The following is a 27,625-nucleotide window of genomic DNA, read 5'->3' on the forward strand; positions in this document are numbered from 1 at the left end:
TAACTCACTGGAGCTTGGCCTGTGGTAATAATTTGTATAACACCATTCACTGTGTGTTTTTGTTTTGTTTTGTTTTGAGGCTGTAGCGCAGTACAGTGGTACCTCGGGTTACATACGCTTCAGGTTACATACGCTTCAGGTTACAGACTCCGCTAACCCAGAAATAGTGCTTCAGGTTAAGAACTTTGCTTCAGGATGAGAACAAAAATCGTGCTCCAGCAGCGCGGAGGCAGCAGGAGGCCCCATAAGCTAAAGTGGTGCTTCAGGTTAAGGACAGTTTCAAGTTAAGAACGGACCTCCGGAACGAATTAAGTACTTAACCCGAGGTACCACTGTACTTGAGAAGGTCGTCGGTTCATCCCCAACATTTCCAGAAGGGGCTGGCAGGAGTCTCTCTCTTAAACCCCGCAGAATGAGTGCAGACCACAGGGAGCTGCTATGATCTGGTGGGAGAACTCAGCCTAAGACAGCTCCCGTCTCCCCAGGGTGGGCTTGCGGCGCCCCTGTGACGAGGAGCCATTTCCCGACGGCTGCTTCCACGGGCGTGGCGACCGGAAAAGCCCTTCCCCGCGGAGCCGAGCACGTGGCGGCGCCTCCAGGGCGCCTCGCCACGTGCCGCGGGGCGGGACTAGTCCTCTCGCGGCTCCGCCCCGCCCCAGTTCCCCGCTCCCTCGCAAGGGCCCGGGGCGGCTGGATGCTGCAGGAGAAGCGGGAGACCGCGGGGCGGTATCTGGTTCCCTAGTATCCTATAGACGCATTTCAGCGGCGCGCCCGGTTAGCAAGGGAGCGCTCCTGCAGAGCAGTCGCACATACACACAGAGCAACCCCCTTGGCCAGAGCCCCGCTGAATTCGGCGAAACTTGTACCGTTGTAAACGTGCGCGGGATCGCAGCCCGTTTTACCTCCCAGGAGTTTGCTCCGCGCGCCGATCGCGCTTTTGCCTTTGCCCCCGATCCTAAGGCGCGTCTACTGCCCACCCTTCTTACTGTGCACGGCGAGCCTTACTTACTCCCAGGTAAGTGTGCCCTGCCCAACCTTGACTTGGGAGTAGGAAACGCGCACATAAAGCGTGCACACCTCTGAGTATATAAGCCCAGGCTGCGCAGCAGGCTCGCCGCGCGGGGAATCGACTTGCAAACGAAATCGGCACAGAACCGGGATGACTGGAGAGGTTTTCCTCGCTCGCTCTTCCCCTCCTCTCCGGAAGGACGCCCCGCGCTAGTGGATGACCCAGTACCTGAGCCCGGGATCCCCGCCTTAAAACAAAACAAAACACGCCTTGACCCAGCGCCGCGCGCGCTGCACCCCCCTTATCTCCTTCCCCACCCCCGGTTCTAATCCCTGCGCCCAGGAGCCCCTGGATCCGCGCGCGGCTGGGAAGTTCTCCGCCGCTTTCAAGCTGCAACGCCGCCGAGCCTGGCGTGCCGCAGACCAGCAAAAAGCCCGAGCGACGGAGCGACTGGCTGGCTGGCTGGGTTTTCGCGCGAGGCGCTTCGGTGGCATTGAGCTGGCTGGGATGGAAAGGGAGCGCCGCCGCCGCCGCCGCCGCCGCTCTAATGCAGCAGGTAGCGTTGCGCGCTAGGACCTGGGCGGAATCCGTGTCCGCCCGCAAGCTGGACTACCTTAAACCCAGCCCAATGCCTCTTCCTGCGCCACTTTTCCCTGCGTGCTTGGATGGAAGAGGCACAGTCGAGAGCCGCAGCTCGGCACTGGAGGACAGCGGCAGCGGCGGCGGTGGCGCGGCACCGGGAGCCCTGCGGAAGCGGCACCTGTTCCCAGGCGAGGCAGCCGAGAGAGAGCAGCCGTGGGACGCGTTGTTCGGCGCGGATCGCCAGCCCGGCTGAACCCAGAGAAGCACCCGCGGTGCCTCCTCCGGAGAATTCGGGATAATAGGATCTGGACGGCAAAAGTTTTCTTTATTTGGATTTTTTTAATTATAAAAAAAATCTCTTCCCCCCCTTCCGGGCGGTGGAGAGGGGGATTCGTCTCAGCCAGCCAACGTGAGATCTCCCACCCACCCTGCTCTTCTTTTTCTTCTTCTTCTCCCGCTTTTCTCCTTGCAGGAGTCCATGCTGATGTATGCAGCCAGTTATAGAGTAAAAACAGCGCATGCCTTCCTGGAGTCAGAATCCATAAAAAATCCTGGCGTCGCCCGTGCATCTTAAATATATCTGCCTATATAACAATAATCGGTGCGTGCAGCTCCCACTAGAAAACAGCCTCAGGCGGCGAAGTTGCTATGGTCGTGCTGCTCCTAAGCCCCATGGAGAAACTACGGATTTTTAGCCTCATTACGGTCGGATGGGCAGAAGACCCCACCGCTTGCTAAGAGCTGGAGGAATATAGATGATCCCTCGCCCTGGACCCCTCCAGACCCGTCTGATGTGTTTATAAATATGTCCGTGTGCGGCGCTTTCTTAAGACTAACAGCGGCTTGACCTTGAACCTGGGACAAGTCGAAGCAGCAGATCACTTTCAAAAATATATATATCCTACTTATTATTATTGATGGATTAATGCAAAGGACATTCTTCCCCTCCATGTAACTACAAGTGGGAGGGGAGAGTGGAGTGGGAGCACGTCCTCCCCCCCACCCACCCAAAAAAAAAGGGGGGGAAGAAAAAGATCTCTGCCTTGGGTTTTTGGGCACCGGCACTACAGTTTTGCTTCAAAAACGAGCTCGCCTTCCTCCCCCCTTCCTCCTCCCTCCCCCTCGCTCCTGATGGCTCCCTTAGGTGAAGTTGGGAACTATTTCGGCGTCCAGGATGCGGTACCCTTTGGGAACGTCCCCGTCTTGCCGGCTGATAGCCCCGTGTTGTTAAGCGACCACCTGGGCCAGGCGGAAGCGGCTGGGCTGCCCCGGGGCCCTGCGGTGACGGACCTGGATCACTTAAAAGGGATCCTGAGGCGGAGGCAGCTCTACTGCAGGACTGGATTTCATTTAGAGATTTTCCCCAATGGTACGATCCAAGGAACCAGGCAAGACCACAGCAGATTTGGTAGGTATGGGCGATTTAACCTTCTGGTGGCCGTGGGGCTGACAAGGACAGAAGTTGGGTCTTTTTTTTTAAAAAAAAAACCACAACCAAATAAAATAATAATATTAATTTTTTTGGTCGGGAGGAAATGGGATGGAGAGTCGATGATGAGGATTATTGTTGTTGTTGAAACAGCTCGGAAGAGGAAATGCCTCCGGGATTTGCAGATGGCATGCAAACGGGACACCCCTGCAAGCGTGCAAGTAAGAGTTTTTTCACCAAAGAGCCACAAGTCTGGGGAATAATAATAATAATAATAATAAATAATATTTTTAAAAGAAATGTCGCTCCTCTAGGTTTGTGGCTAAGGGGCAATAGAGGTGAGCATAAGGTGTCCTGTTATAAATAAGGTTAATAGAGCCCGTTCTCCCGATGAGTCAGTAATGTGCTTCCCAGTCGCTTTTTTTTCTTAACAGCGAAGGATCGCGGCTTCCCAGGGCGAAGGGAGCGCCTCGCACTCTTCCCCTACCTCAAGACCCCCCCCCCGCCAAAGGATCCCGCCCCCTTATCCTACCCCCATCACCGTGAGGGATCCCTCTACAGTGAGCGGCTCTTGCTGAGAGAGCTCTCTGCGAATAGCCCCCGCTGCTGTGGGTGCCTGCATCATAAGCCCAGATCTCTTGGTCATTAACGAAGGCATTCCCTCGCCTCTGTCCCTCTGCTGTGCGCCCACATGCTTGAGCGCAGGTACCCAATGGGAGCTCCCTTTCAGAGTTATGGGGGGGGGGAAGGTGTGTGTTAGAATCGCAGAACCCTAGAGTTGGAAGGAACCCCGGGGGTCATCTAGTCCAACCCCCCTGCAGTGCAGGAATCTTTTGCCCAACGTGTGTCTCGAACCCACGACCCTGAGATTTAAGAGTCTCGTGTTCTGCCGATTTCATTCCCAAGGGCTCCTATTTGTGACTCAGCAGTATAGAGGGGCGTCGTAGGACTTCACGTGGTACTTCCGATGCTGTGGCCACACGCAAGTGGGCCTTCTCAGAGTAGCTTCAAAATGCCACTGAGTTCTTACAACGGGCTGGCGCTGGCCTGATTTTTTTATATATATTTTTTAAAAAATTGGATTTTTTTGAAGGGGGTTTGGGTGGTAAAATAATGCCACTTTGGGGGGGGGGGTAAGGCCGGCTCCAGCGGCTGTTGGAAGGAGTTAACTCGTGAGTGAATCCACCTGACAGCACTTAAAACCAGGTCGTAAAAACAAAGCAAAAAACAAAAGAAAAAGAAAAAGTCCCGTGGTGCTTCTCCCCCCTTCCTTCCCCACCGCCATGCTTTAATGCCAGATGTTGAACAAGCTCTAAACTGTGTTCTTTTTATTGCTTTCGAGAGCTGGGGAGATAATGCCGGGGCTCGCGAGGAAGGGATGCGCTTCAAAGGGGTCATTGGAGATTCGAACCGGTCGTTACATGCAAAGTCATCCGGTGTCACCCTTCGTTCTCCAGAGGCTAAGGGGGTCCTAAGCGGGTGCTAGCTAGTCCTACTCAGGTTGCAATGAATGGCCCTCATATGCATGAAGTTCAGTAGGTCTACTCTCGGTAGGGCTAGTATTGCCTGCAGCCCTGAAACAGCATCTTTCCCCCCCAGTTCTCTGCGTTGCAACATATGCAGCACACGTTCCCTTTTCAGGCCTGGGCGCCGTTTCTCATGCACCTGAAAAAGAGAATAGTTCTTGGATGCAGTTGAAGGGAAAGGAAGGCGAAAGTCTGCGAAGAATCCCAGCGCTAGGCATGTAAACTTGAGGCTTACGGGCGCAAAGCAGCAGAGATCTCCTCGGCAGCTCTCAAATGGAGAAAGAAAGTTGAGGGATTATGCAGAAGTTGGCTTTGCGCTTCTGTAGATATGCGTCTATGCAGACGCACGCCCCTTTTGCTCCGGGGTGGTTCTGCACGCCAGCAGCAGCAGCAGCAGCAGCAGCAGAGGCGAGATCTGGTGCAGGGATGTGCATGCGCGCTCAAGGACGGGGCTGCAGTCTTTACGGTACGCTGGCTGGTGCGAGATCAAAAGCAGGAAGCTCTGGTGCGTTAAGAGGCGAGATTTGCACGCTGTGCTGGAGCCCAGCGGCAGCCCGCGGGCTCACGCCGCTAGCAGGTGTACGGCGGCCGAGCTGGCGCTCCTGCTACCGCGCGCATTGGCCTTGGCAGCAGCAGGAGGGCACTGCAGGGTCCTACACCCCGCCGCTTCCTCTCCTCCCAGCCGCTCGCCTGAGCTGGGCCATCGCACCAGCTGCTGCTGCTGCTGCTGCTGCTCTGCAGAGCTGCAGAAGACCCGCGTTAGGGGGAGGCGGCTCATTTTACATGCGAAAAGGTGGATTTCCCGATACGGTGCGCCGAGAAGAGATGCAGTGCAGTAACAACTATCTCCTTGTAGTTAAGATTCCTTAATAGTGTCATTATCTGTTGGAAGATTGTTGCTCTTTAAATAAAGGTGATTCTTAATAATAATAATAATACCACCACCACAAGCAGCTACTGATTTAAGGGGTGGAGAATGGAGGGGTCATTGTCTAGGTCTGCAGTCAGTAACCTGGGTGCCTTCCAGGTATTTTGGACTACAATTCTCATCAGCCTCAGCTCCCATCAGCCCCCAGTCGGTAGTACAAAATACCTGGAGGGCACCAGGTTAGTAAAGGCTGGTATAGGGTGGCCAAGTGCAAAAAGGACTGTACTTGGTAATAGTTTGTGGATTTTTAAAATTATTATTAATTAAAAATGTGTTTTGGTAGGGTGCAGCTTATTGTGCAGGGATGGTGAAATGACTCCTGCTTCACCTGTGCAACAGAAGTTCAGGGGAATTTGTCCTCATTTGTGTCTGGTTGCCCCCTATAGTACTGTTCCGCCACTTACTTGGAAAGGCTATGTGTAGTGGACAACTCAAAAACCTCTGTGATCTCATGGCGCTTAACGTGGTGGGATCCTTACACCATCTGTTCAGCTGCAGCTCTCCCTGCGAGGGGATGACTATTGGATCTAGGACCGAATGGAAAGGGGAGGCAAGATAGTTTAGATATTGTGAGAATTCTATTCTGTAGCTAAAGTTGCAAACCTCCCGTACTGATTTCGCTGGGAGCTAACTTCTGGGTAACTCTGCATAGGCTCAAGCTGCTGGGCCCCACAACCGGCTTTTATGCCAAGGGACTCTTGGTTTCAGGCATGCATTATTCCGTTAACAGAATGCTGAATGCAGTGAGGATAAAAACTTCTCCTGCTTACCTCCATAGGGACATCAAGAGGTCAGGCCACACAATCATGGATGGCCATGATGGCTGTGTTCTGTCTCCACTATGCAAGGCAGTTTGCCCCTGTATACCAACCAGTTCAGCACAAGTAGGGAGAGTGCTGCAGCCACTGCTTGTGGGTTTTATGTAGGCATCTACTGGCCACCTTGAAAGCAGGATGCTAGACCAAGTTTGCCTGAGCCAGGTTCCTAAACTACAACATTTCCCAGTATGTCACATGCAGAAAGCAAATAAGACGCAAATGGATCAAGCAAGCCAGCCAAATCCACATTCCATAAAATAAATTAGCCTTTGGAATCTTCTGAACAGGTTTCATTGCAGACCTTGAGAAACCAAGGTCAGAGGAGTCTTTTCCATAACAAGCTTGGCCAACCCATTCAAGGACTGAACACCTTGGGCCCTTGTACTATCCTGGAACCATTTCAGCTGGTTTAAGTTCTGTACAGAATGCAAAATGCCTGCTTACAGTATATATAAAAGGTGGAGAGAGCGCTCCAAAAAGGATTGGCTTTTCATGATGGTCGTGGGTTCATTGGGAGCAGGCAGGGCAGAAAGGGGACCCCAAAATATACTGCAGCCTACCCGATCCTAAAAAATTTGACTTGACATTAGTCCAAGTCTAGTACATTTCAGTGTACTTCCTATTGGATTACGTTTTATCTTGAGAAGTAAATCCTGTTGAACTACTTGTATCTTGGCATCAACATCAGATGGTAAAACTCTAAAGTAATTATGTTCTAGTTTGCCCTAGAGAATGCTGGGAATTACAGTTATGTTGTGTGCCAAGAGAAGAATGGGCACATCTTGGCTCCCTCACCATTGCAGCATCCTTACAATTCCCAGGTTTGTTTTTTTCTTATTCTTCAAGTTGTCAGTTATTTTTAAACCAAACTTCGTAATGCATGTGTCCATGTGTCCTTGCATTCCTATGCGTTTCCAGAACCAGCCCCAGGGACTTGTATTTCGGGAGTTGCCCAAAGGCCCCAGCTAATATAGCTGCCCAACACCAGTGCATTTCCGCAACTCAAGGCTACTCAGAAAGTAAGCTCCATTGAGTTAAAGGTCACTGACTCCCAAGCCAGCAGCTACAGGATTGCAACCCTCGTTTCCAATCCGAATTTAGCTGGGTAGCTTTTGGTGCCAGAATAAGAGGAGGCTTCTCCATGCATTTGAGTATTTGTGGGTAGGCGGGGTTTTAAAAGTCATGCTCGGAAATAGGACCCAGGGACCCAGTTTCCTGCTTTGGCTATGCACCCCGCCCCCCACTTCTCAGAAGAAACCTTAGTCGGGAAGCCTATTTTAGACACGTGCCGGGGACGTGTCATAAATCAAGCTGCACCGGCTCAGGGACCCGTGATACTTTTACCATTTTAACGTCTTCCTTTAAATGCAAGCTCTTTTACGAGATCCAGTGTGGAACGCGATCCCCGCGGGATCAAAGCGGATGCTATCTCTCGGGGGAATGTCGGAATTTATTGGGGATTTTTTTGGGTGGTTTTTTTTTTTTTTTGCGTGTGCCTTTGGCGTAGGTAGGACATTGGCGGCGCAATACTGGTAAACTTAAGGAATTTTGTACCGGGGATGGGGGAAGGTAGCGTAGCTCTTGCGTCAGCACAACCACTGCATGAGAGGGAGAAAAATCCCACCCTTCGAGAGAGAGAGCTCTGTTAAGGAGTCACGCTAGTCAACCCTCGTCCGGGCTCCGGCCAGGTCAGCTCCCAGCAGAGAAGCAACCGGCAGCACCGGACGATCGCGCCCCCGCCCTCCGGCTAGGTGGTTTCGCACGCACTCGCGCTCCGCTCAGCAGCAGCAGCGTTAGTTTTCGCCCAGGGGGAGCGTGGGCGGGGCTTTCGCACGTGCTTATGCGCGTCACGGACCCTCTATAAACGATCGCTTTCCCATTATTTTTAAAAAGAACGGTGCATAGATCCCCGGCGGAGCGCGGGCGTCTCCGCTCCCCAGGTGTCGTCACGCGCCGGCAGCTGCGTGTCCTCGAGCGACGTGCTGCTGCTGCTGCTGCTGCTGCAGAGGGTCCTTGCAGCGCCCGCTTGCAGTGCACCTGACGAGTCTCGGGGCTGCAATCCCGAGGCAAGCTGAGCTGCGGAGCAAGCCCTGCTTTCCAGTTCATTTATATATCTATCCATTGCATAGGATCCGGCTGCTGCAGCGTCATACTCCCCCCCCGCCCCCCTCTACTTCCCGGGCTGCTGTAAAAAATCCTGTTCTGCTGCTGCTGCTGCAGAGAATGACTCGGATAAGCAAGAGGAGCGGGACCTGCAGCACTAAAGCAGCTTCTTCGGGCGCATCCTGCAGAGAAAGGAGAGCGGACCCCCCCCTTCCTTTGTCCAGCACCTCCTGCTCCCCCACCTGGCCGAGGCCTCTGGAAAACGCAAGGGGTAAAATGTAGCAGCCTTAGGACCCGGGAGGGGAAAGGCAGGCAAGCCCCTCCCTCTGGGGAATGACCCCGCTTCATTGCACAATGTCATTGCAATCTTTAAAACCGATTTCTGCCTTCTCCTTTCTCACCGCCCCCCAACGCCCTTCTGCTTAGTGGGTAGGAGTGAAAATGCAGCTTGCACTCTTCTTCTGTTGGTGCCCCCCCCAGTAGCTGGGGCAACCCAGGCAGATGGGTGGGGTACAAATAATAAGACTGTTTGATAAACTTTTAGCCTGCTCTACCTTGCAAGGTGTTTGGGAGTAGCTTGCACAATTCCTTTTTTAAGGACTTGTGAGGTCAGTTAAACTGAGTGAGGCCCAAGGTCACCCAGTCAGCTTTGTAGCTGAGGGAAGAATATTTGAATCCAGGTCTCCTAGTCCAGGAATACCAGTCACTGCACAATGCCATCAGAGGCTTTCTTCGATTAGTACTCAGTTCTTTACACCAGGGTTGGAGAAACCTGCAGCCCTCCAGATGGTGTAGGACTACAACTCCCATCAGCCCCTGTCAGCATGGGCAGTGGCCAGGGATTAGGGCGGCAGTAGTCCAGCAACATTTGAAGGGCTACAAGTCCCCTACCCCTGCTGTACATGGTTTTCAGTTTTCAACATTTATAGAGCGCTTGCTTTTCAGAGCTCTTCTTTAGCACAGCCAAGCTTACAAGGTAGGTCATTAATTCCCAGTTTTATAGGTGGCATGTCCACTTATAAAACTGGCAACTGGAACATGTACAGAAGAGGGTGGCCAAGATGATAAAGGGTCTGGAAACCAAGCCCTGTGAGGAACGGTTGAGGGAGATGGTTGTGTTTAGCCGGGAGAAGAGGAGACTGAGAGGAGATGCGATAGCCATCCTCAAAAGGTCTAAAGGCTGTCACATGGAGGCTGAAACAAGCTTGTTTTCTGCTGCTCTGAATGGTAGGACCCAAACCAAAGTTAGAAGAAATGTGATTCCGACTAAACATCAGCAAGAACTTTCTGACGGGGAGATGTTTGACAGTGGAACAGACTCCAAAGAGAGGTGATGGTCTCTCCTTCCTTGGAGGTTTATAAGCAGAGGTCATGCATGATCCAGTTGAGATTCCTTCATGGCTGAAGGTTGGACTAGATGACCATGGGGGCACCCTCCAACTCTACAATTCTATAGTTCAGTCTAACATTTTAGCCTCTAAGCTTTAAACTTATTATTAAACAAATTATTTTGCATCAACAATGCTGCTAAGCCAGACCGTTTCCTCTCCCAAGTCTTTTTAGTGTAGCCTCAACCCAGGAACTTTGAATGGGACTGAGTATGTCTGAAAGGACAAAGGGAATGTCTACCTATTTTCACTCTACCTATTTTGCTTGAACAAACTATTCCCTCCAAACACCTATCATATTCTACATGGACAGATGTTTCTGGAATCCCATCAGCTCTGGCCAATTCGGCCTGTGGCAAGGGATGATGGGAGTTGTATTCCGATAGGCTCCTGAGAGCTACAGGTCCCTCCACCCCTGCTCTAGAGGAACCCTGTATGCAGATGGAGCAGACTCAATAGGGAGCTGGTTTAGCCCTTAAGCGCAGTGCTTTCCATTCAACTGATGGCTGCCATTCTGCTGCCTCCTCTGGGCACTGGTGCAGCAAAAGCAGAATCTACCCTCCGCCTCTGGTCCTGAGTCCGTACTAGGTGCTGGGTGCATGTGCAATATACGAGATCCAGTGTGGAAGTGTTGGAAGTTTCACAGGGTGACCTTGGGCATGGCATGTTCTCTTACACCAGGCTTCCTCAAACTCGGCCCTATAGATGTTTTGAGACTACAACTCCCATCATCCCTGACCACTGGTCCTGCTAGCTAGGGATCATGGGAGTTGTAGGCCAAAAACATCTGGAGGGCCGAGTTTGAGGAAGACTGTCTTTACGCTAACCGACCTCCTAGAGTTGTTGTGAGGATAAAAGGGGTGAGCAGCATGTAATGTCGCCTTGATCTCTTTGGAGGAATGGGGCCATATTTGCCCCATTCAAACTGTCCCTGTATATATATTTATATATGCACACACCTCTGCTTGCTCTGATGATGACGACCAAAACTTGGCACTTGTGTGTACAGCACTTGTGCTTTCTGTAGCGCTACAATTTTCTTTAATAAAAGGCGCCAGCTAACTTTCATAGCCTCATGCTGCTCTGGAATAGGAGCCAGCCCTTTGGAGAGGGGGCGATTGGCAATTAAATACCCTGTTAGCTTCAGGAGAGTTTGCCTTACCTGCTCCTCCAGGTAAAAATCCCTGGACGGGAGAGAACTCATCCTATATGATGGCAAGGAAAAGTGATGCAAAAGCTCTCACCTGCACAATGTCCTTCTCCTGCAGTCTGTGACCTTCCATGCGTAGCTTGTGACTCCAGCTCCGTTTGCACGTAGGTGATGATGCAGCAGCAACAGCCTCCTTGCAAAGGCTGGGGGGGGGGGAAAGCTGAGTCCTGCTGCTGCAGATGAATTGCAGTAGCTGTTTCATAGGTGGTGGGCAGGCACTCTTCATTTAAGTCTTTAGAAAGTGCCTCCTGTGGCTGGTAATGCAAAATAGGATCACAGCCATCACTGGCAGGATATTTTTGTTTCAGCAAGCTGGGGATGCCCAGTTATGATTTTCCTAAATTTGGGCAGCATAGGTTGGCTGTTGAACAAATACTTTTTTGAGTCTGTGCACAAACTAATAAATTTTATTATGGCATAAGATTTGGTGGACTAATGCCCACTGCGTCATATGCATGTGTTAAGAGCTTGTGTTTTATTCTGTTTTTATTGTGTGCACCACTATGATGATTTTATGTTGTGAAGCGGTCCATAAATTTTAATTGCCACCACCACCATCAGTAGGGGTGGGAGGGGCCCATGACTTGTAACTTCAGTCTTTTTTACTCCTTTCTGAACTGACCTTGCTAGAGTACTCATTAGTTTGTGATTTCTGTAATTTGAAGTTAGAGAGAATGCTTTTGAATTTCAGCTTATCTGGGTTTATGGCAAGGTGTCAACAGGGCCGATGATCTTCTAATTTTGCATATTAAGTGCATGTGCATATGCGAAGTGAGGCCTAATGGATTTAATAGTATATATCCAGGATGCAAATTCTGTCCCTTTGTTCTACATCAACTCAGGCTTCTTGCTGCTTTTACTATTTTTTATTCTATTCAATTATTCCTATTTATGCTATTTCTATAGCAATAGGATTTTGGTTTTGTTTTTTAAATAATGGCAACAGATGACCTTTCAACCTGATGAGAACCCAGGGCCCAATATTCCCTTGCACCTATTGCACCCCCTAGAAAATCAGCTTGGGGCTCAAAGTTAACTTACAACAGCATTCTAACATTCAAAGGTGTGTGTGGATGTTAACTGGACAATGGAGGCTTGTATTGAGGTGTTATAATTCATCCCATTCCCCAAACCTATGTCAACTAACAAAATAAAAACAGTATTATATTGAAACCAAATAATACTATTCATGTGCATTTGGTTGGAAATGATTTCCCCTGCTTTCAGTCGGGCTTATTCCTTATGAGCGTGTTTCGGACTGCAACCTAACTCAGACTTGCATCCCAGCTTCATGTTAAGCCCATTGAACTCAGTGGGACTGCCATTTGCTTCCTAATAAGTTACTTTGCAGCCTTTAAAAATACCAAAAACAACTCCTCTCCAATGTCTGCTGGCTTCACTTTGACCCCGTTGCCAAAGCCAACCCAAACAGGAAGAGCTTCTAAGAGATACTTTAGCGCATCTCTAAAGGACCAGCCACCAAGAACACCTTGGTTTGAAGCAGGCTCGATAGTATTGCTAAGAAGGCTCCCTTGAACTAAGGACTTGCAGTGGGATGCAGATTGCAATGTCTATCTGCCAAGAAATCCCTCTATGCTTGTGGCTAACCTCCCCCATGCATGGATGTGTGTGTTGTGGTCACATGTGTTTTCTCTCTCTGCTTGGCTTGTAGAAGAATCAGTCTGGATGGCACAGTAGCTATAGCTCCAAGGCAGCAGGTTGGATCCAGCAAAGTTATATCCAACTAAGCAAGTCAATGTTAGTTACGTAATTTCAGTGAGCTTCTTTTAGTGCAAATGGAGCCAGTGATAACGGCTCTATACCACAGTGTTGGTTGGTTTCTCTCTCCATCAGGCTTTTCACTTCCATCACAGGTGATGTGGGTGGCGCTGCAGTCTAAACCACCGAGCCTCTTGGGCTTGCCGATCTGAAGGTCGGCGGTTCGAATCCCCACCATGGGGTGAGCTCCCATTGCTCTGTCCCAGCTCCTGCCAACCTAGCAGTTCGAAAGCATGCCAGTGCAAGGAGATAAATAGGTACCACTGTGGCGGGAAGGTAAATGGCGTCTCCGTGTGCTCTGGTTTCCGTCATGGTGTTCTGTTGCTCCAGAAGCAGTTTAGTCATGCTGGCCACATGACCTGGAAAGCTGTCTATGGACAAACGCCGGCTCCCTCAGCCTGGAAGCGAGATGAGCGCCACACCCCATAGTCACCTTTGACTGGACTTAACCGTCCACCTTTACCTTTTACTCCAGTGTTGCATTTGAACAGTTGCACTGGTGTATCTACCAGTGTGAAAGCACAGGAGGGGCTTCCACCATAACCATATTTGTAAATATCTTCTCAAGGCCATTAGTCCGACCAAATGCCTTGAAAGTAGGTCTCCAGCCCCTTATGCCACGCCAAGACTACAAAAAACTAAACTTGAAGGTTCATTCCCCCCCCCCCCCAAACTAGTCACTGCAGGAACTGTCAAGAGAGAAATAGGTAATATCGACAAAAAATAGTTCCCCCCCCCCAAATAATACAAAATTAGGAATTTGGCAAAAGGAAACACTCCCCACCCCAACAGTGCATGGTTAAACTATGGAATTTTCTTCTCCTGTAATGATGGCCACTGACTTTCATGTCTTCAAAAGGGGATTAGGCATACTTGTGGGGCATAAGGCCAGGGCATTTTTCCCCCAGTTGGAACTCACTGGAACTCAGTTCTGGCACCTCTCAGGTGGGGGCCATTGCTATTTTAAGAGAACGAGGGAGGTGTTTGTGGTGAATCCTCACAAAGCTACAGTTACCAGAATCCTTCACAAACTGCAGTTTCCAGGCTTCTTTGGGGGAAGCCATGACCGTTCAAGTAATACCTGAGTGCTTTAAATGCATGATGTGGGTGCGAGTTGCTAGAGCAGAGAGGGCTCATGCCTTCATGCCCCACTGTAGGCTTCCCAGAAGTATTTTATTGACTAGATAAGCCTTTAATCTGTTCCAGCAGAGCTCTTCTTATGCGCATTTTGCAAGCTTTTTAATTCTCAGTATGTATCCAGTCCCATAAACATTGCTGCCTCTTATACTCAGCCTAAATAAAATGTGTTCCTTTTTTATTCAGTGCATTCATACACCACCTTTCCAAGGAGCTTGAGTTGTAGTACGTGGTTCTCCCCCTCTCCCTTTAATCCCCACAACGACCCTATGAGGTAGGTTAGGCTGGGAGGCAGTACCTGGACAAAGGTCACATCCAGCGAGTTTCATGGCTGAGTGGGGATTTGAACTCTGGTTTCCCAGGTCCTACATACATTTTTGTGCAGCTCTGCACATAACATCTGTCAGTAAGTTATTTGTTTCCTATTCCTCGCTGGAGCTCATCTGAGACTGAGCCGGCTGAGATGTTTTGTTGGTTCTGTCCTGAGCCGCCAGCAGCTCTTGCAGCTCACAGTGCACCTTGTTATGGAGACACCTGGGAATGGCTGCTGAGTCAGCACTTAGCATCACTAAGTGGATTTGATAGTTTTGGTACTTGGGTACTCGCTTAGGAGCTTGCTCTAGGTGAGTGGGCAAGTGGCAAACTGCAATTCTGCCCTCGTTTTCCCAAACACTGGTAGTCTGCAGCCATAGAAGGTGTGCACACAACAAATTTAAAGCACGTGATGTTCCCCTAAGAAATATTGGGAACTGTAGTTTACCCCTCAGAGTGCTGCAGTTCCCAGCACCCTTAACAAATCACAGTTCCCAGGATTATTTTGGGCCGCTTTTAAGTGTGATTTAACTGTAGTGTGTGTGTGTGTCTGTGTGTGTGTGTGTGTGTGTGTGTATGTAACCATAGTCATGTCACCTGCAGAAGCACTTTCTTTCTTTGCCGAGTGTGCAGCTGTTTTACTGGGATTTAAACTACAGCTGTTCCCTTCCCTCCTCCCCTCCCTTCTGATCAGGGGCTGTTCCATATTGCCTTGTATTGAGTGACGGCCCATGGAAGACGCCGCCTGTGAAAAAGGAACTTTGTCTCTGATTGAAGGGGCTCTGCTTGAGAATTGTTTTCTTGGCTCCCTTTGAAATATCCCGGGGAAATTGAAGCCCGTTAAACTCCAGATTGCAACTGGTCAGATGCAAACCCTTGAAGGGGTCCAGCAGCGAAGGGCCAGTGTGAGTACTGGTGTATCTTGCGTGTCTGGTTAGAGAACATTGGCAGCCTAATGACCCATTCCTGAATCTCTTGCCAGCTGATGTATGGGAAATGATGGTTCAGCAACCTGATTGCAATATTTCTTGCAGCAGCATACAAGGTCTAAAGATTGTACAACAATCCAGTGCAGTGTTGCAAACCATGATATGGCTGTATGCACCCCAGTATCTGAGCAAAATGAGAGATTTCGGGGTGCCAGCACATACTTTGGCTGGAGTTTTCCTAGAATGAAGGTCACCAGAGACTGTGGGTCTTTTATTTACATCTATTTACGTAGAGCCTAGGACTTGCTGATCAGAAGGTCGGCAGTTCAAATCCCTGTGACAGCGTGAGCTCCCGTTGCTCGGTCCCTGCTCCTGCCAACCTAGCAGTTTGAAAGCACCTCAAAGTGCAAGTAGATAAATAGGTACCGCTCTGGCGGGACGGTAAACGGCGTTTCCGTGTGCTGCTCTGGTTCGCCAGAAGTGGCTTAGTCATGCTGGCCACATGACCCAGGAGCTGTACGCAGGCTCTCTCGGCCAATAAAGTGAGATGAGCACCACAACCCCAGTCGGACACAACTGGACCTAATGGTCAGGGGTCCCTTTACCTATTTATGTAGAAAAGTACATACCACCCTCTCATAAAATATCAGAGCAGGGTACAGTGGTACCTCGGGTTACATACGCTTCAGGTTACATATGCTTCAGGTTACATACTCCGCTAACCCAGAAATAGTACCTGGGGTTAAGAACTTTGCTTCAGGATGAAAACAGAAATCGTGCTCTGGCAGTGTGGCAGCAGCGGGAGGCCCCATTAGCTAAAGTGGTGCTTCAGGTTAAGAACAGTTTCAGGTTAAGAACGGACCTCCGGAACGAATTAAGTACTTAACCCGAGGTACCACTGTACAGCGATATACAACCACAAAAAGCAGTATGCTTATATATATAAACATTGGAAAGAACTTTCTTACACTAAGCTGTTCAACACTGGAACGGTCTCACTCAGAAGGTGGTGGACTCTCCTTCTTTGGAGGTTTTTAAAGCAGAGGTTGGATGAGCTCTGCCATCCATGGATGACTTCATTGAGATTTCTGCATTGCAAGGGGTTGGACTAGATGACGCTTGGGGCCCCTTCCAACTCTGCGATTCGATGATATATCTCACACACACACACACACACACACACACACACACACACACAGGCTGAGCATATTATGGAAGAGCTCCAACAGTTTTTTGGGGGGTGGTGGGGATGGTAAAGCCAGAGTGTTGAATTCAGCACAGAGAACAAGACAAGGCCCCTTTATCTTTTCTGGGAGCATCTTCATAGAATTTCAGAACTGTACAGGTTCCTGAGGGTCATTTGTCAAGCTTTCTGTAATGCAGGGATAAGTAAGTATGGCAGCTGCTAGTTTGTATGGCAGCCTTTATCCTTGGGTCCTGCAAAGAGTTGCTTAGCAGACTTGGCAAGAGCCATTGCCAAAGAGGCTTGTTTGACCGCTTAAGCAGTCTCTCTGTCTACAGAATGCCATCTTCCAGATATAAAGCCACAGGCTGGGAGTGGCTCCAAAGACGACATACAAACCAGCCCTGCCAATCCTATAACAACATTACCCTGGAGCTGTAACTATCAGGGTCATATTCAGCAGTGCGTACTAGTTCGGGTTTTAAAGCAATCAGGGGAAATGAACGAAATCCTGCAAAGTGCAATGGGTTGGCCAGTTGATAGCATGTTAGGAATGTCATTGTGTATGGCGTATGCCTTGTCACTTTGGCTCTAGTGGCAAAGTTATGTTTGATCTTTGCAAATGAAACATTATCCTGGATTGCATGCTTACAAGCCTTTGAGTGTTAAAGGATTTGGAGAGGCAGGATACAAACCTTAGCAATCTGTGAAGTTAGCATATGATTCAGCCCTTAGACCAGAGGTTTTCAGCATTTTTGAGTCCATGGCTCCCTTGACCAACAACTTTCTTTCTGCAGCACCCCTGTGGGGCTCAGGAACCTAATTATGTCACCCCTTGCCTACAAGGTTGGCAGCTCCTCACCCTTTTTCAAACACCTTCCCTTGTGAAGTGTTTCCTCAGACTCCTCTCCTCTTCCCTCTCCTTGGGAGTCCTCTGGGTAGCTGCATCTTTTGCCCCTGGTCTCTGAGCTGTACTCCCTGCCCCAAAGAGACGTGCTTCCTTCCACTGCCCCACAGGGGCCTGGGAAGCACCCCCTGGCCAGCCTCAGAGGCACCATTCGCCTGGGGAGCTTGTAGCCAGGGCTGCTGCAACAAACAGCTGTGCAAGCCTTTGGGAAGCAGAGACACAAGAAGGCATCAGAGGAGAGAAGGAAGGAAGGAAGGAAGGAAGGAAGGAAGGAAGGAAGGAAGGAAGGAAGGAAGGAAAGAGGGACAGATGTCAGTGTTGCCCGTGGCACCCCTGACCATCATTCAAGGCACCTGAGGGTGCCACGGTACACTGGTTGAAAACCACAGCCTTAGACTGTATGTGCTACTATTAACTGAATGAGCACATTATTTATGTCCTGGAAACATTCAAAAGTGCCTTGAATTAAACAATACATCTGCTGACTTGGCAAAACTCATATTATGGACAGTGGGCACGATCCAGAGTGATTTGCGCTTTGATTTACGTAGGGTTCAGATGTGTCTCTGGATAGTTTTCCCTAAGGGAGTGTGCCGAGCAAAGAGTAATAAAACTGAAGCATTTCCTATTGTAATATGTAAACTCTGTTGTTTGTGGGTTTCACAGACTTCTCAAGAACAGAGACACAACCGACTTGAAAAAATCAGCTACAGGGTTAGCAGCGTTTTACTTTCCGGTGGTCAGCAGTGTGTGACCCGGCCATCTGAAATTGGAGTAGCAATTTCACTCCCAATTTACTTTTACACCAGAATGAAAGATACCAGGTTTATAAACCCAGAGCCTACAATATTGGACAATAGGCACATAACCTAAGAATTGGCCTCTCTTAAAATTGCTTGGTGATTATATGTACACAGGGGTAACTTGATAGTTTGGTGAAAGTTTTACAGTTTTACAAGATTTGGAGCCCTGATTATGTAGCTCTGAACATGGTGAAAGCTTTGCAATGGGCTGTTTGTATCAGATACTGTACTAGAAGTATTGCACCTAGCAGAAGAATGCTGATTTTTTTGTTCTGTTTTATTACTTCGTAAGAATGCAAACAATTTAAAATGGGCAGATTGCCTTTTACTAAGCTGGAGTTATCAATGCAGTGATGAGTAAAATATACAGCAATAATCAATAGTGTTCTCTTAGACTAGCAAGTGGGTCACAAAGCCTGTGCAAGCTTTTTTTATTGCTTGCAATCCTTAACTGACATGATGAATATCTCTTACAACTTTTTGTTTAGTTGGCTTGTTATAATGCTGTCTTGACACTTGTTGCAATAAATCAGTGAATTTTTGACTTGCGGGCCACCATATTAAAAAGTTTGGGAACCGCTGCCTTAGAGAAAGGTACAGCAGTACTCATCTTTGCAATCTTGGTTACAAAACTATCTCTTGGCTTCTACCTGTTGTTGATAGATCTATGCTGCTGAGGCTGCTATTGCTATTGCTCCTTTGTGAAAGATGCAAAATGAATCGCTCCATAATCTGTGTAACAGCTTTTCTGTTGGTCACTCCCCCCCCCCAACGTTTGTCTTCCTCATATATTTGCTTTCATTGGAATACCCTTTCAGATTTCTGCCTGTTACCATTCCATCTTTCTCCTTTGGCTTTCCATTTTTACAACCACACTCTTTCTCTGTTCTTCTCTAACTCATCTTTTGCCTTGTTTTTAAAATAGATTTTGACCTGGTGGCCTCGGGGCCTTTGTACAACATCCTATCAAGTTTTAGTGGAGCTTTAAACATTTCAATAATAAATAAATAAACAAACAAACATAAATGTAATGTGACGTGCAATAATTGTTTGGGTAACATTTTTAGAGGAGGGTTTAAAGGAGGCCACATCCACTGGTTCACAGATATTCCTGGTAGGACCATGGCCTGAACAAAAACTGGCATTGGGTGAATCTGTCTGAGAAACAGCTATTTTCTCTGTCCCATTCTTTCTCTCCAACTTCTGAGTTTCTCTTCCACCTATAGGGAAAGGGCTGTAGCTCAGTGACAGAGCATCTGATTTGAGTGCAGAAAAGTTGCAGGTTCAATCCCTGGTATTTTTAGGGCTGGGAGTGTCCCCAGTCTGGAACCTTGGACAGCCACTGTCTGTCAGTTTGATGTTACTAAGTTAGATGGACCAATGATCTTGACTCAATATAAAGCAAGTTCCTATGTCCGTTCCTGAAGGTAAGGATAGAGCAGCAGAGAGAAACTGGTGGAATTCTGGTTATTTTGGGCTCTTAACTTTCATCAGCCAAAGTCAACATGGACAGTGGTTGGAGATTATGTGAGTTGGAGCCCAACATCTGGAGGGTCGCAGGTTCCCCATGTTTGCCATACTATGTGAGCAGCATTTGAAATTTTCCAGGTGCATTTTGCACCTGGCTATTGACCGCTTGTGACCAAGTGAAGTTGCCCAGGTGCTGGGATGGCGTCTGATGTCTCCGCCATCTGGAAGTGCAGGCTGGGGAACCTTGGATCTTGCATGTTTTCACACACTGGAACATATCCTGTAGAATTCTATCTGTGATATTTTATCTGCACAATCGGAACAAATTTCAGGAACCAAAAAGTCTTTTGAGCCATCTGACCCCAAAATTGCAACTATACATTCCATTTTTGGTGACTGTAATCTTGGTTTAAGGAGCCATTTGGCACCTAGCTTACTGTATATATGTGAGTTTCTAACAATACATGTGAGATATCTTGACCTTTGATTACACTTGGAAGAATAGTGTATTTTTTTAGAGATTTGTTTGGCAAGACACACTCCTTAGCAATGTTGTCAATCTATATACAACCAGGTTTTGCTGTGTTATCTCTCTCTCTCTCTCTCTCTCTCTCTCTCTCTCTCTCTCTGAGATATGACACAGTAAAACCTGGTTGCTGTTGGTTGCCCATCTGCAAAATCCTTTCATAAGAACATAAGAATGGTTCTGCTGAATCCAGAATCCTGTTTTGCATAGTAGAGGCCTATGAGAAGCTCATAAACAGGCCGTGAACACAAAGACACTTGCTGTTGACTGACATGGTTTAATTATGACAACACCTGTAAGCTGCTTTGAATCATTTCCATGAATAAAGTGACTAATAAATAACAACAACATCCTTGTAACTGCTGATGTGGACAAATCCTTGCTTTTGGGAGGGGAAAGGAATTGTGTAATATAGGCAATCTGTTCAGTGGAGATGTGGACAAACATGAACTATTAGGGGGGAAAGGTTAATGGTGTAATATGCAAAATCAGATCAGTTGCTATGAGGCAAGTTGACAATTGGTTTGGTAGAAATGGAAAGGTTGCCAAGAGTCTTGCGGAAGGACTGGAGGGGCTGTTTGCTGCAGGGGGCAGGATTGGGAACACGGGCTGAAGGGGGGTCAGTTGGCTGTCTATGAAGGAGTTGAATTAAGCAGTGAAGGAGGAAGAAGGGGAAATATGGAGAAAGAGAGGTGGGCTGTGACTTCAAGGAGACTGTGATAGGTCAATTTAGCAGCAGAGGAGTTGGAGGGAAGGTAGAGAGGGAGGCATGGGTTGAGGGGAATGCTCAGAGAAGACTTGGGCCAGATTTGGCTATTGTGGGAAGTGAGGGAGACAAGGGTTTGGGAATTTGAGAACTGGATGGCAAATATTGGTTACAGACAAACTTTGGACTGTAGGTATCTAGTTTATTTGGGGTGGGGAGTGGGTAGTCTTCATTATTTATAGGTAATACCGAGATACTGATATAAAGCCCAACTAGACAATCAGCCAAATCCTAATGGCCTGTTTTATTCCAGAAAAGGTACTTTTGTTGGTAGGTAATCTGATGAAGAAGCGGGGAGGGAGTGAGGTGATGCTTATGCATTCGCTGCCCTTTGTTCCCCTGTTCCAAATTGTCCCATCCGCTGCTTCCCTCCCCATGTTTCCCTTTTCATACACATAAATAAATGAGGAATTGGACACCTTGCAAGGTTGGGTTGCTAGTGGGTGTGTGGCAGGTGTAATTTGAAGCATAACCATGGATCAAATCCTCTATTCCTACTGCTTCTCCTCCAGATCGACTCATTCTGGGGTGGCTTTTCCTGAAGCAAAAGGGCGGAAGGAACATTGGGACTTGAGCTGTGTACGTGCTGCACCTTTAAAGCACATTTGAAGCACGTTCTTCCCCTCAAAGAATTCTGGGCACTGTAGTTTACCCCTCACAGATACCATTCCCAGCAACTACTGTGCCCAGAATTCTTTGAGGAGAAAAATGTGTTTCGAATGTACTTTAAAGGTATAGCGTGTACCTTTATTGTCCGTCGAACCTTAATCACTAAATTAAGGCTCCGCACCAGTTGTGGTAACATAGTAGGTTTATTAAGTTATTAAGGAAGTTTTCTACTGTTCTCTGGCAAGGCTCTTACTACAGGCCTGCAGGAGCATTTCTCCTAGTCTGAGGGAGGGCTGGCTTCAAGGGTCAGCATGGTTGGACACCTGCTGAGAGTTGCTAGGAAATGCCTTTTCACAGCTACAGTGACCTCACAGCAACAGTTATCAGAGTGGCTTAACAGTCAACCCCTCTTCCCAGGAAACTCTGGGAATTTTAGTTCTGTGAAGTGAATAAGGGTCTCTTAACAATTCTCAGGGACGCAGGTGGCGCTGTGGGTTAAAGCCTCAGCGCCTAGGGCTTGCCGATCGAAAGGTCGGCGGTTCGAATCCCTGCGGCGGGGTGCGCTCCCGCTGCTCGGTCCCAGCGCCTGCCAACCTAGCAGTTCGAAAGCACCTCTGGGTGCAAGTAGATAAATAGGGACCGCTTACCAGCGGGAAGGTAAACGGCGTTTCCGTGTGCGGCTCTGGCTCTGGCCAGAGCAGCGATGTCACGCTAGCCACGTGACCCGGAAGTGTCTCCGGACAGCGCTGGCCCCTGGCCTCTTAAAGTGAGATGGGCGCACAACCCCAGAGTCTGTCAAGACTGGCCCATACGGGCAGGGGTACCTTTACCTTTACCTTTAACAATTCTCAGTACAAACTACAGTTCCCAGGATTCTTTGGGGGGAAGCCATGGTGTGATACTGCTTTAATCTATACTGCAGATGGGGCAAGCAGAAGTGAGGCAGAGCAGCAGCAGTTGGCATTGAGTGGGCATTGAGGGTTGTTCAATCCCCCTATAGCTGGCACTGGTTGTACTTAACAGGACAATGCAGTTTAATTACAGTTCCTGAACATAATGCAGGTTTCCACACGTGTGTGTGTGTGTGTGTGTGTGTGTGTGTGTGTGTGTGTGTGTGTGTGTGTATAAAACACATATTTAGACCAGGGATGGGGAACCTGGTGGCCTGGTAAGGTTAAGGTAAAAGGTAAAGGTACCCCTGCCCGTACGGGCCAGTCTTGACTCTGGGGTTGTGCGCCCATCTCACTTAAGAGGCCAGGGGCCAGCGCTGTCCGGAGACACTTCCGGGTCACGTGGCCAGCGTGACATCGCTGCTCTGGCCAGAGCCAGAGCCAGAGCCAGAGCCGCACACGGAAACGCCGTTTACCTTCCCGCTGGTAAGCGGTCCCTATTTATCTACTTGCACCCGGAGGTGCTTTCGAGCTGCTAGGTTGGCAGACGCTGGGACCGAGCAGCGGGAGCGCACCCTGCCGCAGGGATTCGAACCGCCGACCTTTCGATCGGCAAGCCCTAGGCGCTGAGGCTTTAACCCACAGCGCCACCTGCGTCCCTCTGGTAAGGTTAACGTGCCCCTTAGACTGAAGAAAGGTTCCTCTCGCCTGATTTTAGACCTGAAGTTGTGTTTTGTAAGCTCCGCATTCAATCTTCAACAGATTCTGAGCAATCTTTCGCAGCCGATCACATAAATACCTTTTAAAAAACAACGAGCAGCCTGTAAATAACTTTACAAACCTTTCTGCATGCCCCAGCATGCCAGAGGATTGCTGGAACATTGGGTCTGGTCAGGTACTTGATTGGAAGGACTTAAGAAAAATCTCTTTGAACAAGTAGCCCTCCTTGAAAGGCTGAGCTTTTCACTTGGCACTCCTCTCCCGTCTGCATTGCATAATTTCGGGAGGGATGTCTTTATCTCTAATAATTACTCATCTGTTGGCATTTTTCTTTCTGGTGGAAAACATCTGCCATCTTTGTAATGCCACTGAGTCAATTTCAAAGTTGACTCCGCAAGTGCTAAATTTGTGAATGGAAATGTTATGGACATTTTGTGTGTGTTGTGTTTTGCAGGTATCCTGGAATTTATCAGTATAGCAGTGGGCCTGGTAAGCATTCGAGGGGTCGACAGTGGACTTTATCTGGGAATGAACGAGAAAGGAGAACTATATGGCTCGGTAAGTTCCTTGTGGTTTTGAAAAATCTTGGCCTCTGTGTTCTTTAAACGTGCTATTATGGTTACTGTGGTCGTTAAATGGCTATCTGCAGCTCCTAGAAGATCATGCACTTGTAAAACAATGCATTGTGCACATTTCTGGTCAAAGGTACTAGAATCCAGTTAAGAAAGATAAACAAGACGCTGTTTCTTAGTTTGACAGATTGATCCTGTGTTTTCATTAAATAAACATAAAAGCTGGGATGTACTTGCATTCTCACAACCTGTAGTTTTGTGCTGGTGTGGTAAGCTCACCTAGGATGTTAAGCTGGCATAGCACTTTGGATGATACTACTGCTCTCTGCGAATGGCTGCTGTTAACAGATGCGCTCCTGTGCTGTTTGCAGTACTCTTACATAGTATAGTAATCAGCAGAACCAGGCCATGATGGGAGGGTGGAGGTATATGCGCTTGGAAAGGTACATTTCCAAGGCATTCTAGCCACCATGGAACGTTCTGCGGCAGGGGTAGCCAACGTGGTGCCCTCCAGTGTTTTGGACTACAGTGCCCATCATCTGCAGCAATGGTCAGGAATGATGGAGGTTGTAGTCCAAAACATCTGCAGGACGCTGTTGGCTACCTCAAATCTATGGCTACGTTATATTTCTAGAGCCTTGCTTCTGTTCACGCATTTTATATGCCAGACTATCAGAAAGAATGAGAAATTCCACTTATTTCATCATGTCAAGGTGCATGTTTGCTTAGCTATCCAGAATATCTTGAAGTTGTCAAAGCTTGAAGTTATGTCCAGTGTAATTGCTACCTAAGCTGCACAGGAAGGTTTACGCCCATCTATGAAGCCATGGGAAGATATTATAGGATGGTTCTCCTTTGCTCTGGGTTCTTTTAAATAGTCGATTCTATACCAAGGAAGAAGCAGTAGAGTCCATCTGAGGTGAAGGGAACAGAGCACTGGCACCTGCAACTGACTATTAGTATGGATTCTTTCTACAGTGGTGCCTCGCAAGACGAAAAGAATCCGTTCCGCGAGTCTCTCCGTCTTGCGGTTTTTTCGTCTTGCGAAGCAAGCCCATTAGCGGATTAGCGCTATTAGCGGCTTAGGGGCTTAGCGGATCAGCTGATAAGCAGCTTAGCGGATCAGCTGATAAGTGGCTTAGCGGATCAGCTGTTAAGCGGCTTAGCGGATCAGCTGATAAGCGGCTTAGCGGCTTAGAAAAAGGGGGGGGGAGAAAAAAAAAACCGCAGGAACTCGCAAGACATTTTCGTCTTGCGAAGCAAGCCCATAGGAAATTCGTTTTGCGAAGCACCTCCAAAACGGAAAACCCTTTCGTCTAGCGGGTTTTCCGTCTTGCGAGGCATTCGTCTTGCGGGGCACCACTGTATTAGTTAGGTCAGGTACGAAAACCTGGAGTTAGGCCTCCATTACCCCTCATCTGAGATGGCCCAGTATGTTTTCCTTCCTGAGGCAGGACAGCAAATGGCACCCACTAGTTTGTAGTACCCAAGCCTGGTCAAGTTAACTTGGTTCCTCGGCCATCCTGCAAGTCCCTTTCTTCCTCACTTGCAGGAAAGATACAACAGCAATAAATTTCACTAACCCTTCACTTCCCTTTCATGGCACCCAAAATTAGCTGCCTGAGGCGGCTGCTCCACTCTGCCTAATGGTGAGCTTGTCTTTCTCCGGGACAAAAGGATAGCTTCTCTGGCTTCAGTCAGAGGATTTTTGGCTCTGCTACCCACAACCTTAGCCTGGCTTGGACACCCCCTTTTTTTTAACCCTCAGTTTCATTCCTACTTCAGGGTGACATTTAAGAATAGTCATGCATGTCAGCCTACGTAATTCATAAAGACAGAAAGATGAGGGGGCCACCAAATGCAGGCATGAAAAGAGGAGACCTCACATACACAAAGGTTGGTTGGCCGAACACGTTTTGAGAACGGGAAGGGATAAGGAGTCTGAGTTGCCTTCATCCACAAAACGATTGGATGCAGCCCTACAAGCCTCAAAAGGCACTTTGAGGCAGCTGCATATGTAAAGAGTCAAAGGATGCTGCATGGAGCCAAAGGATGATCATGAGTTGTACTGGCTGAGCAAGTGTGCTGTATCCTACCACAAAGTCTGAAGGGAAGCTCTGGAAAGCTAATGAGAAGAATTTCGTTGATGCTGTTTTGTGAAGACTGGCAGTATCACACATAGAGAGAAATAAGAACAATAAAACTGAACACATGCTACCTTAGACCAGATCAGATGGCTGGGCTGTCAAGCTCACTACTGTCCGCTCTTATTGATCATGATTGCCCAAGTCTTTGGGTAGGTTTCTTTCCAAGCAGTGCTGTCTTTGATCCCCCAAGCTAGAGATTCAGAAGGTTGCACCTGGGCCCTTTTTGGGCCAGTCAGCTCTGGGAGTAGGCACAAATGTCAAGGTGGCCATGAAGGTCGCCATATGCTCAAATTGTTGTCGCCAACCAGATATCAACCTTCTCCATCTCATGTTCCATTGATATATTGCTGGCCAGCATCTTGTGCTCAGAAAGGGTTGTGTCCTAATTCAGTGGCATCGTTGGAACTGATGGCACTGGAATACATAAAAACATAAAATAAATGCAGAGGATAAAGCCTAGCTTTGTGAGAATTTGTGTGGGGTGTAAAATAGTGGTGCAGGGTGGAGGGGAGATGGGGAATACACAGTACTGATGGATACCATTTGTGTTATATACAGGGCTTGTTTTGGTAAAAAAATAAAAATAAATGAGGTGCCGGTACTATTGATAAAAGTGCCGCGGGTGCCATCACAAAATGGCTGCCATGGGCAACAAAAAGAGGTGTTGGTACTCCGTTCCAGTGAGTACTGTCACGAAAGAAGCACAGGTTATATATCACAAATGGTTAAAGATGAAGGACAGAACAGGGAGGGTCTGTCATTTACGGTGGAATAAGAGAAAGTGAAAGTTATAATACATTAAAGAAGAGCAAGAAGATTCAGTTATGTACCTATTGCACCACAGAAAGTTGTATTACAATGTGATGATATCCAGATCTACAGTATACAGTAACCTGCTGACAGGAGTAGAAAGTTTTTTTTAAAAAAGGCTGTCTGTAATTTTATTAGTCAAAGAAACCATTAACACTACCTTAATTAAACCCTAATTAAGCCTTTAATACTTTTTAAAACTAAAAAGCAGATATTTAAGTGTTCTACAAAGGAAGGCATGAAACTGCATTTTTATACAAACAAAATAGATTTGAAAAGTCGTTAATTTTGTATATGAGCTGGCATTCATCCTTCCTGTGTTAACTTTTGCAATTGATGCTTCTGAGAGCTTTAATGTCATACTGAACTACGGAAGCTTTCTTTTATATAAACTGAAAATTTAACGTACAAGGAGCTAATGAAGTACTTGGCAGCTTTATGTCTGGGGCATAAGCTGTGCTTTTGTGCAATTCCCACTTCCGCTGGCGGGGCTTGCGTAGGAGAAATTCCTGGTGGATTGAACCCCTAGGCCAGCGGAGTTGGCTTTGAAAACTGTACACAGAAGATGGGTCTTGCCGTCAGACTGCAACGTGATGAAAAGTGGCTGTGATCTAATTCCATTAGTTCCAATGAAACATAGCATCTAATATTCATGATCCTTTAGGGCCTTGTTGACACTGGCAAAATTAGTACCCATATTTCAGCAGCTGCCAACAGTAGCGCAAATACTGTTGTGGCCTGGAACCATTTCATTTCCCCCTATCCTTCTGGGTCTTGAGGCATGTGCCAACAAATAAGTGCTCAGGATATTGGGTTGTGCCAACCAGTGTGCTGGTGCAGCCTTGAGGAGCTTGTGCAAAGATGGCATTGCAGGATGCCAAAAGCTAAAGAATTGTTACTGGCTGCTGACATTGCAGTACTAATGTTTGCTAAGTGATAGGCATTCCCCATTTTTTTCAGCTTTTGGGGGCGGGGTGTTTTTTTTTTGCTGTATTATAAACCATATACACTGTAGGCAATTTCCAGAGGCGTTGCCAGGTTAGAATTCAAAGTGCCAACAGACTCTGCTGCT

General features: G+C 48.0%; 1 protein-coding gene across 5 annotated transcripts in view; it reads left to right on the top strand.

Moving 5' to 3' along the window:
- The first annotated feature begins 1,889 nt into the window (after positions 1-1,889).
- Positions 1,890-27,625, top strand: part of FGF9 (fibroblast growth factor 9) — a 48,899-nt gene continuing 23,163 nt past the window's right edge. For 2 of the 5 annotated variants that reach the window (XR_013838263.1, XM_079974208.1), the window contains exons 1-2: positions 1,890-2,999; positions 23,479-23,582. Coding sequence is in view for 4 of the 5 variants with exons in the window: in XM_079974208.1 (XP_079830334.1) it covers positions 2,723-2,999; positions 23,479-23,582 (381 nt within the window). In the remaining variant the exon portion in view is untranslated. The other 3 variants (XM_079974210.1, XM_079974209.1, XM_079974211.1) reach the window with 3 other exon arrangements.

The sequence above is a fragment of the Podarcis cretensis genome, assembly GCF_951804945.1.
Source record: "Podarcis cretensis genome assembly, chromosome: 4".
NCBI classification, from domain to species: Eukaryota; Metazoa; Chordata; class Lepidosauria; order Squamata; family Lacertidae; genus Podarcis; species Podarcis cretensis.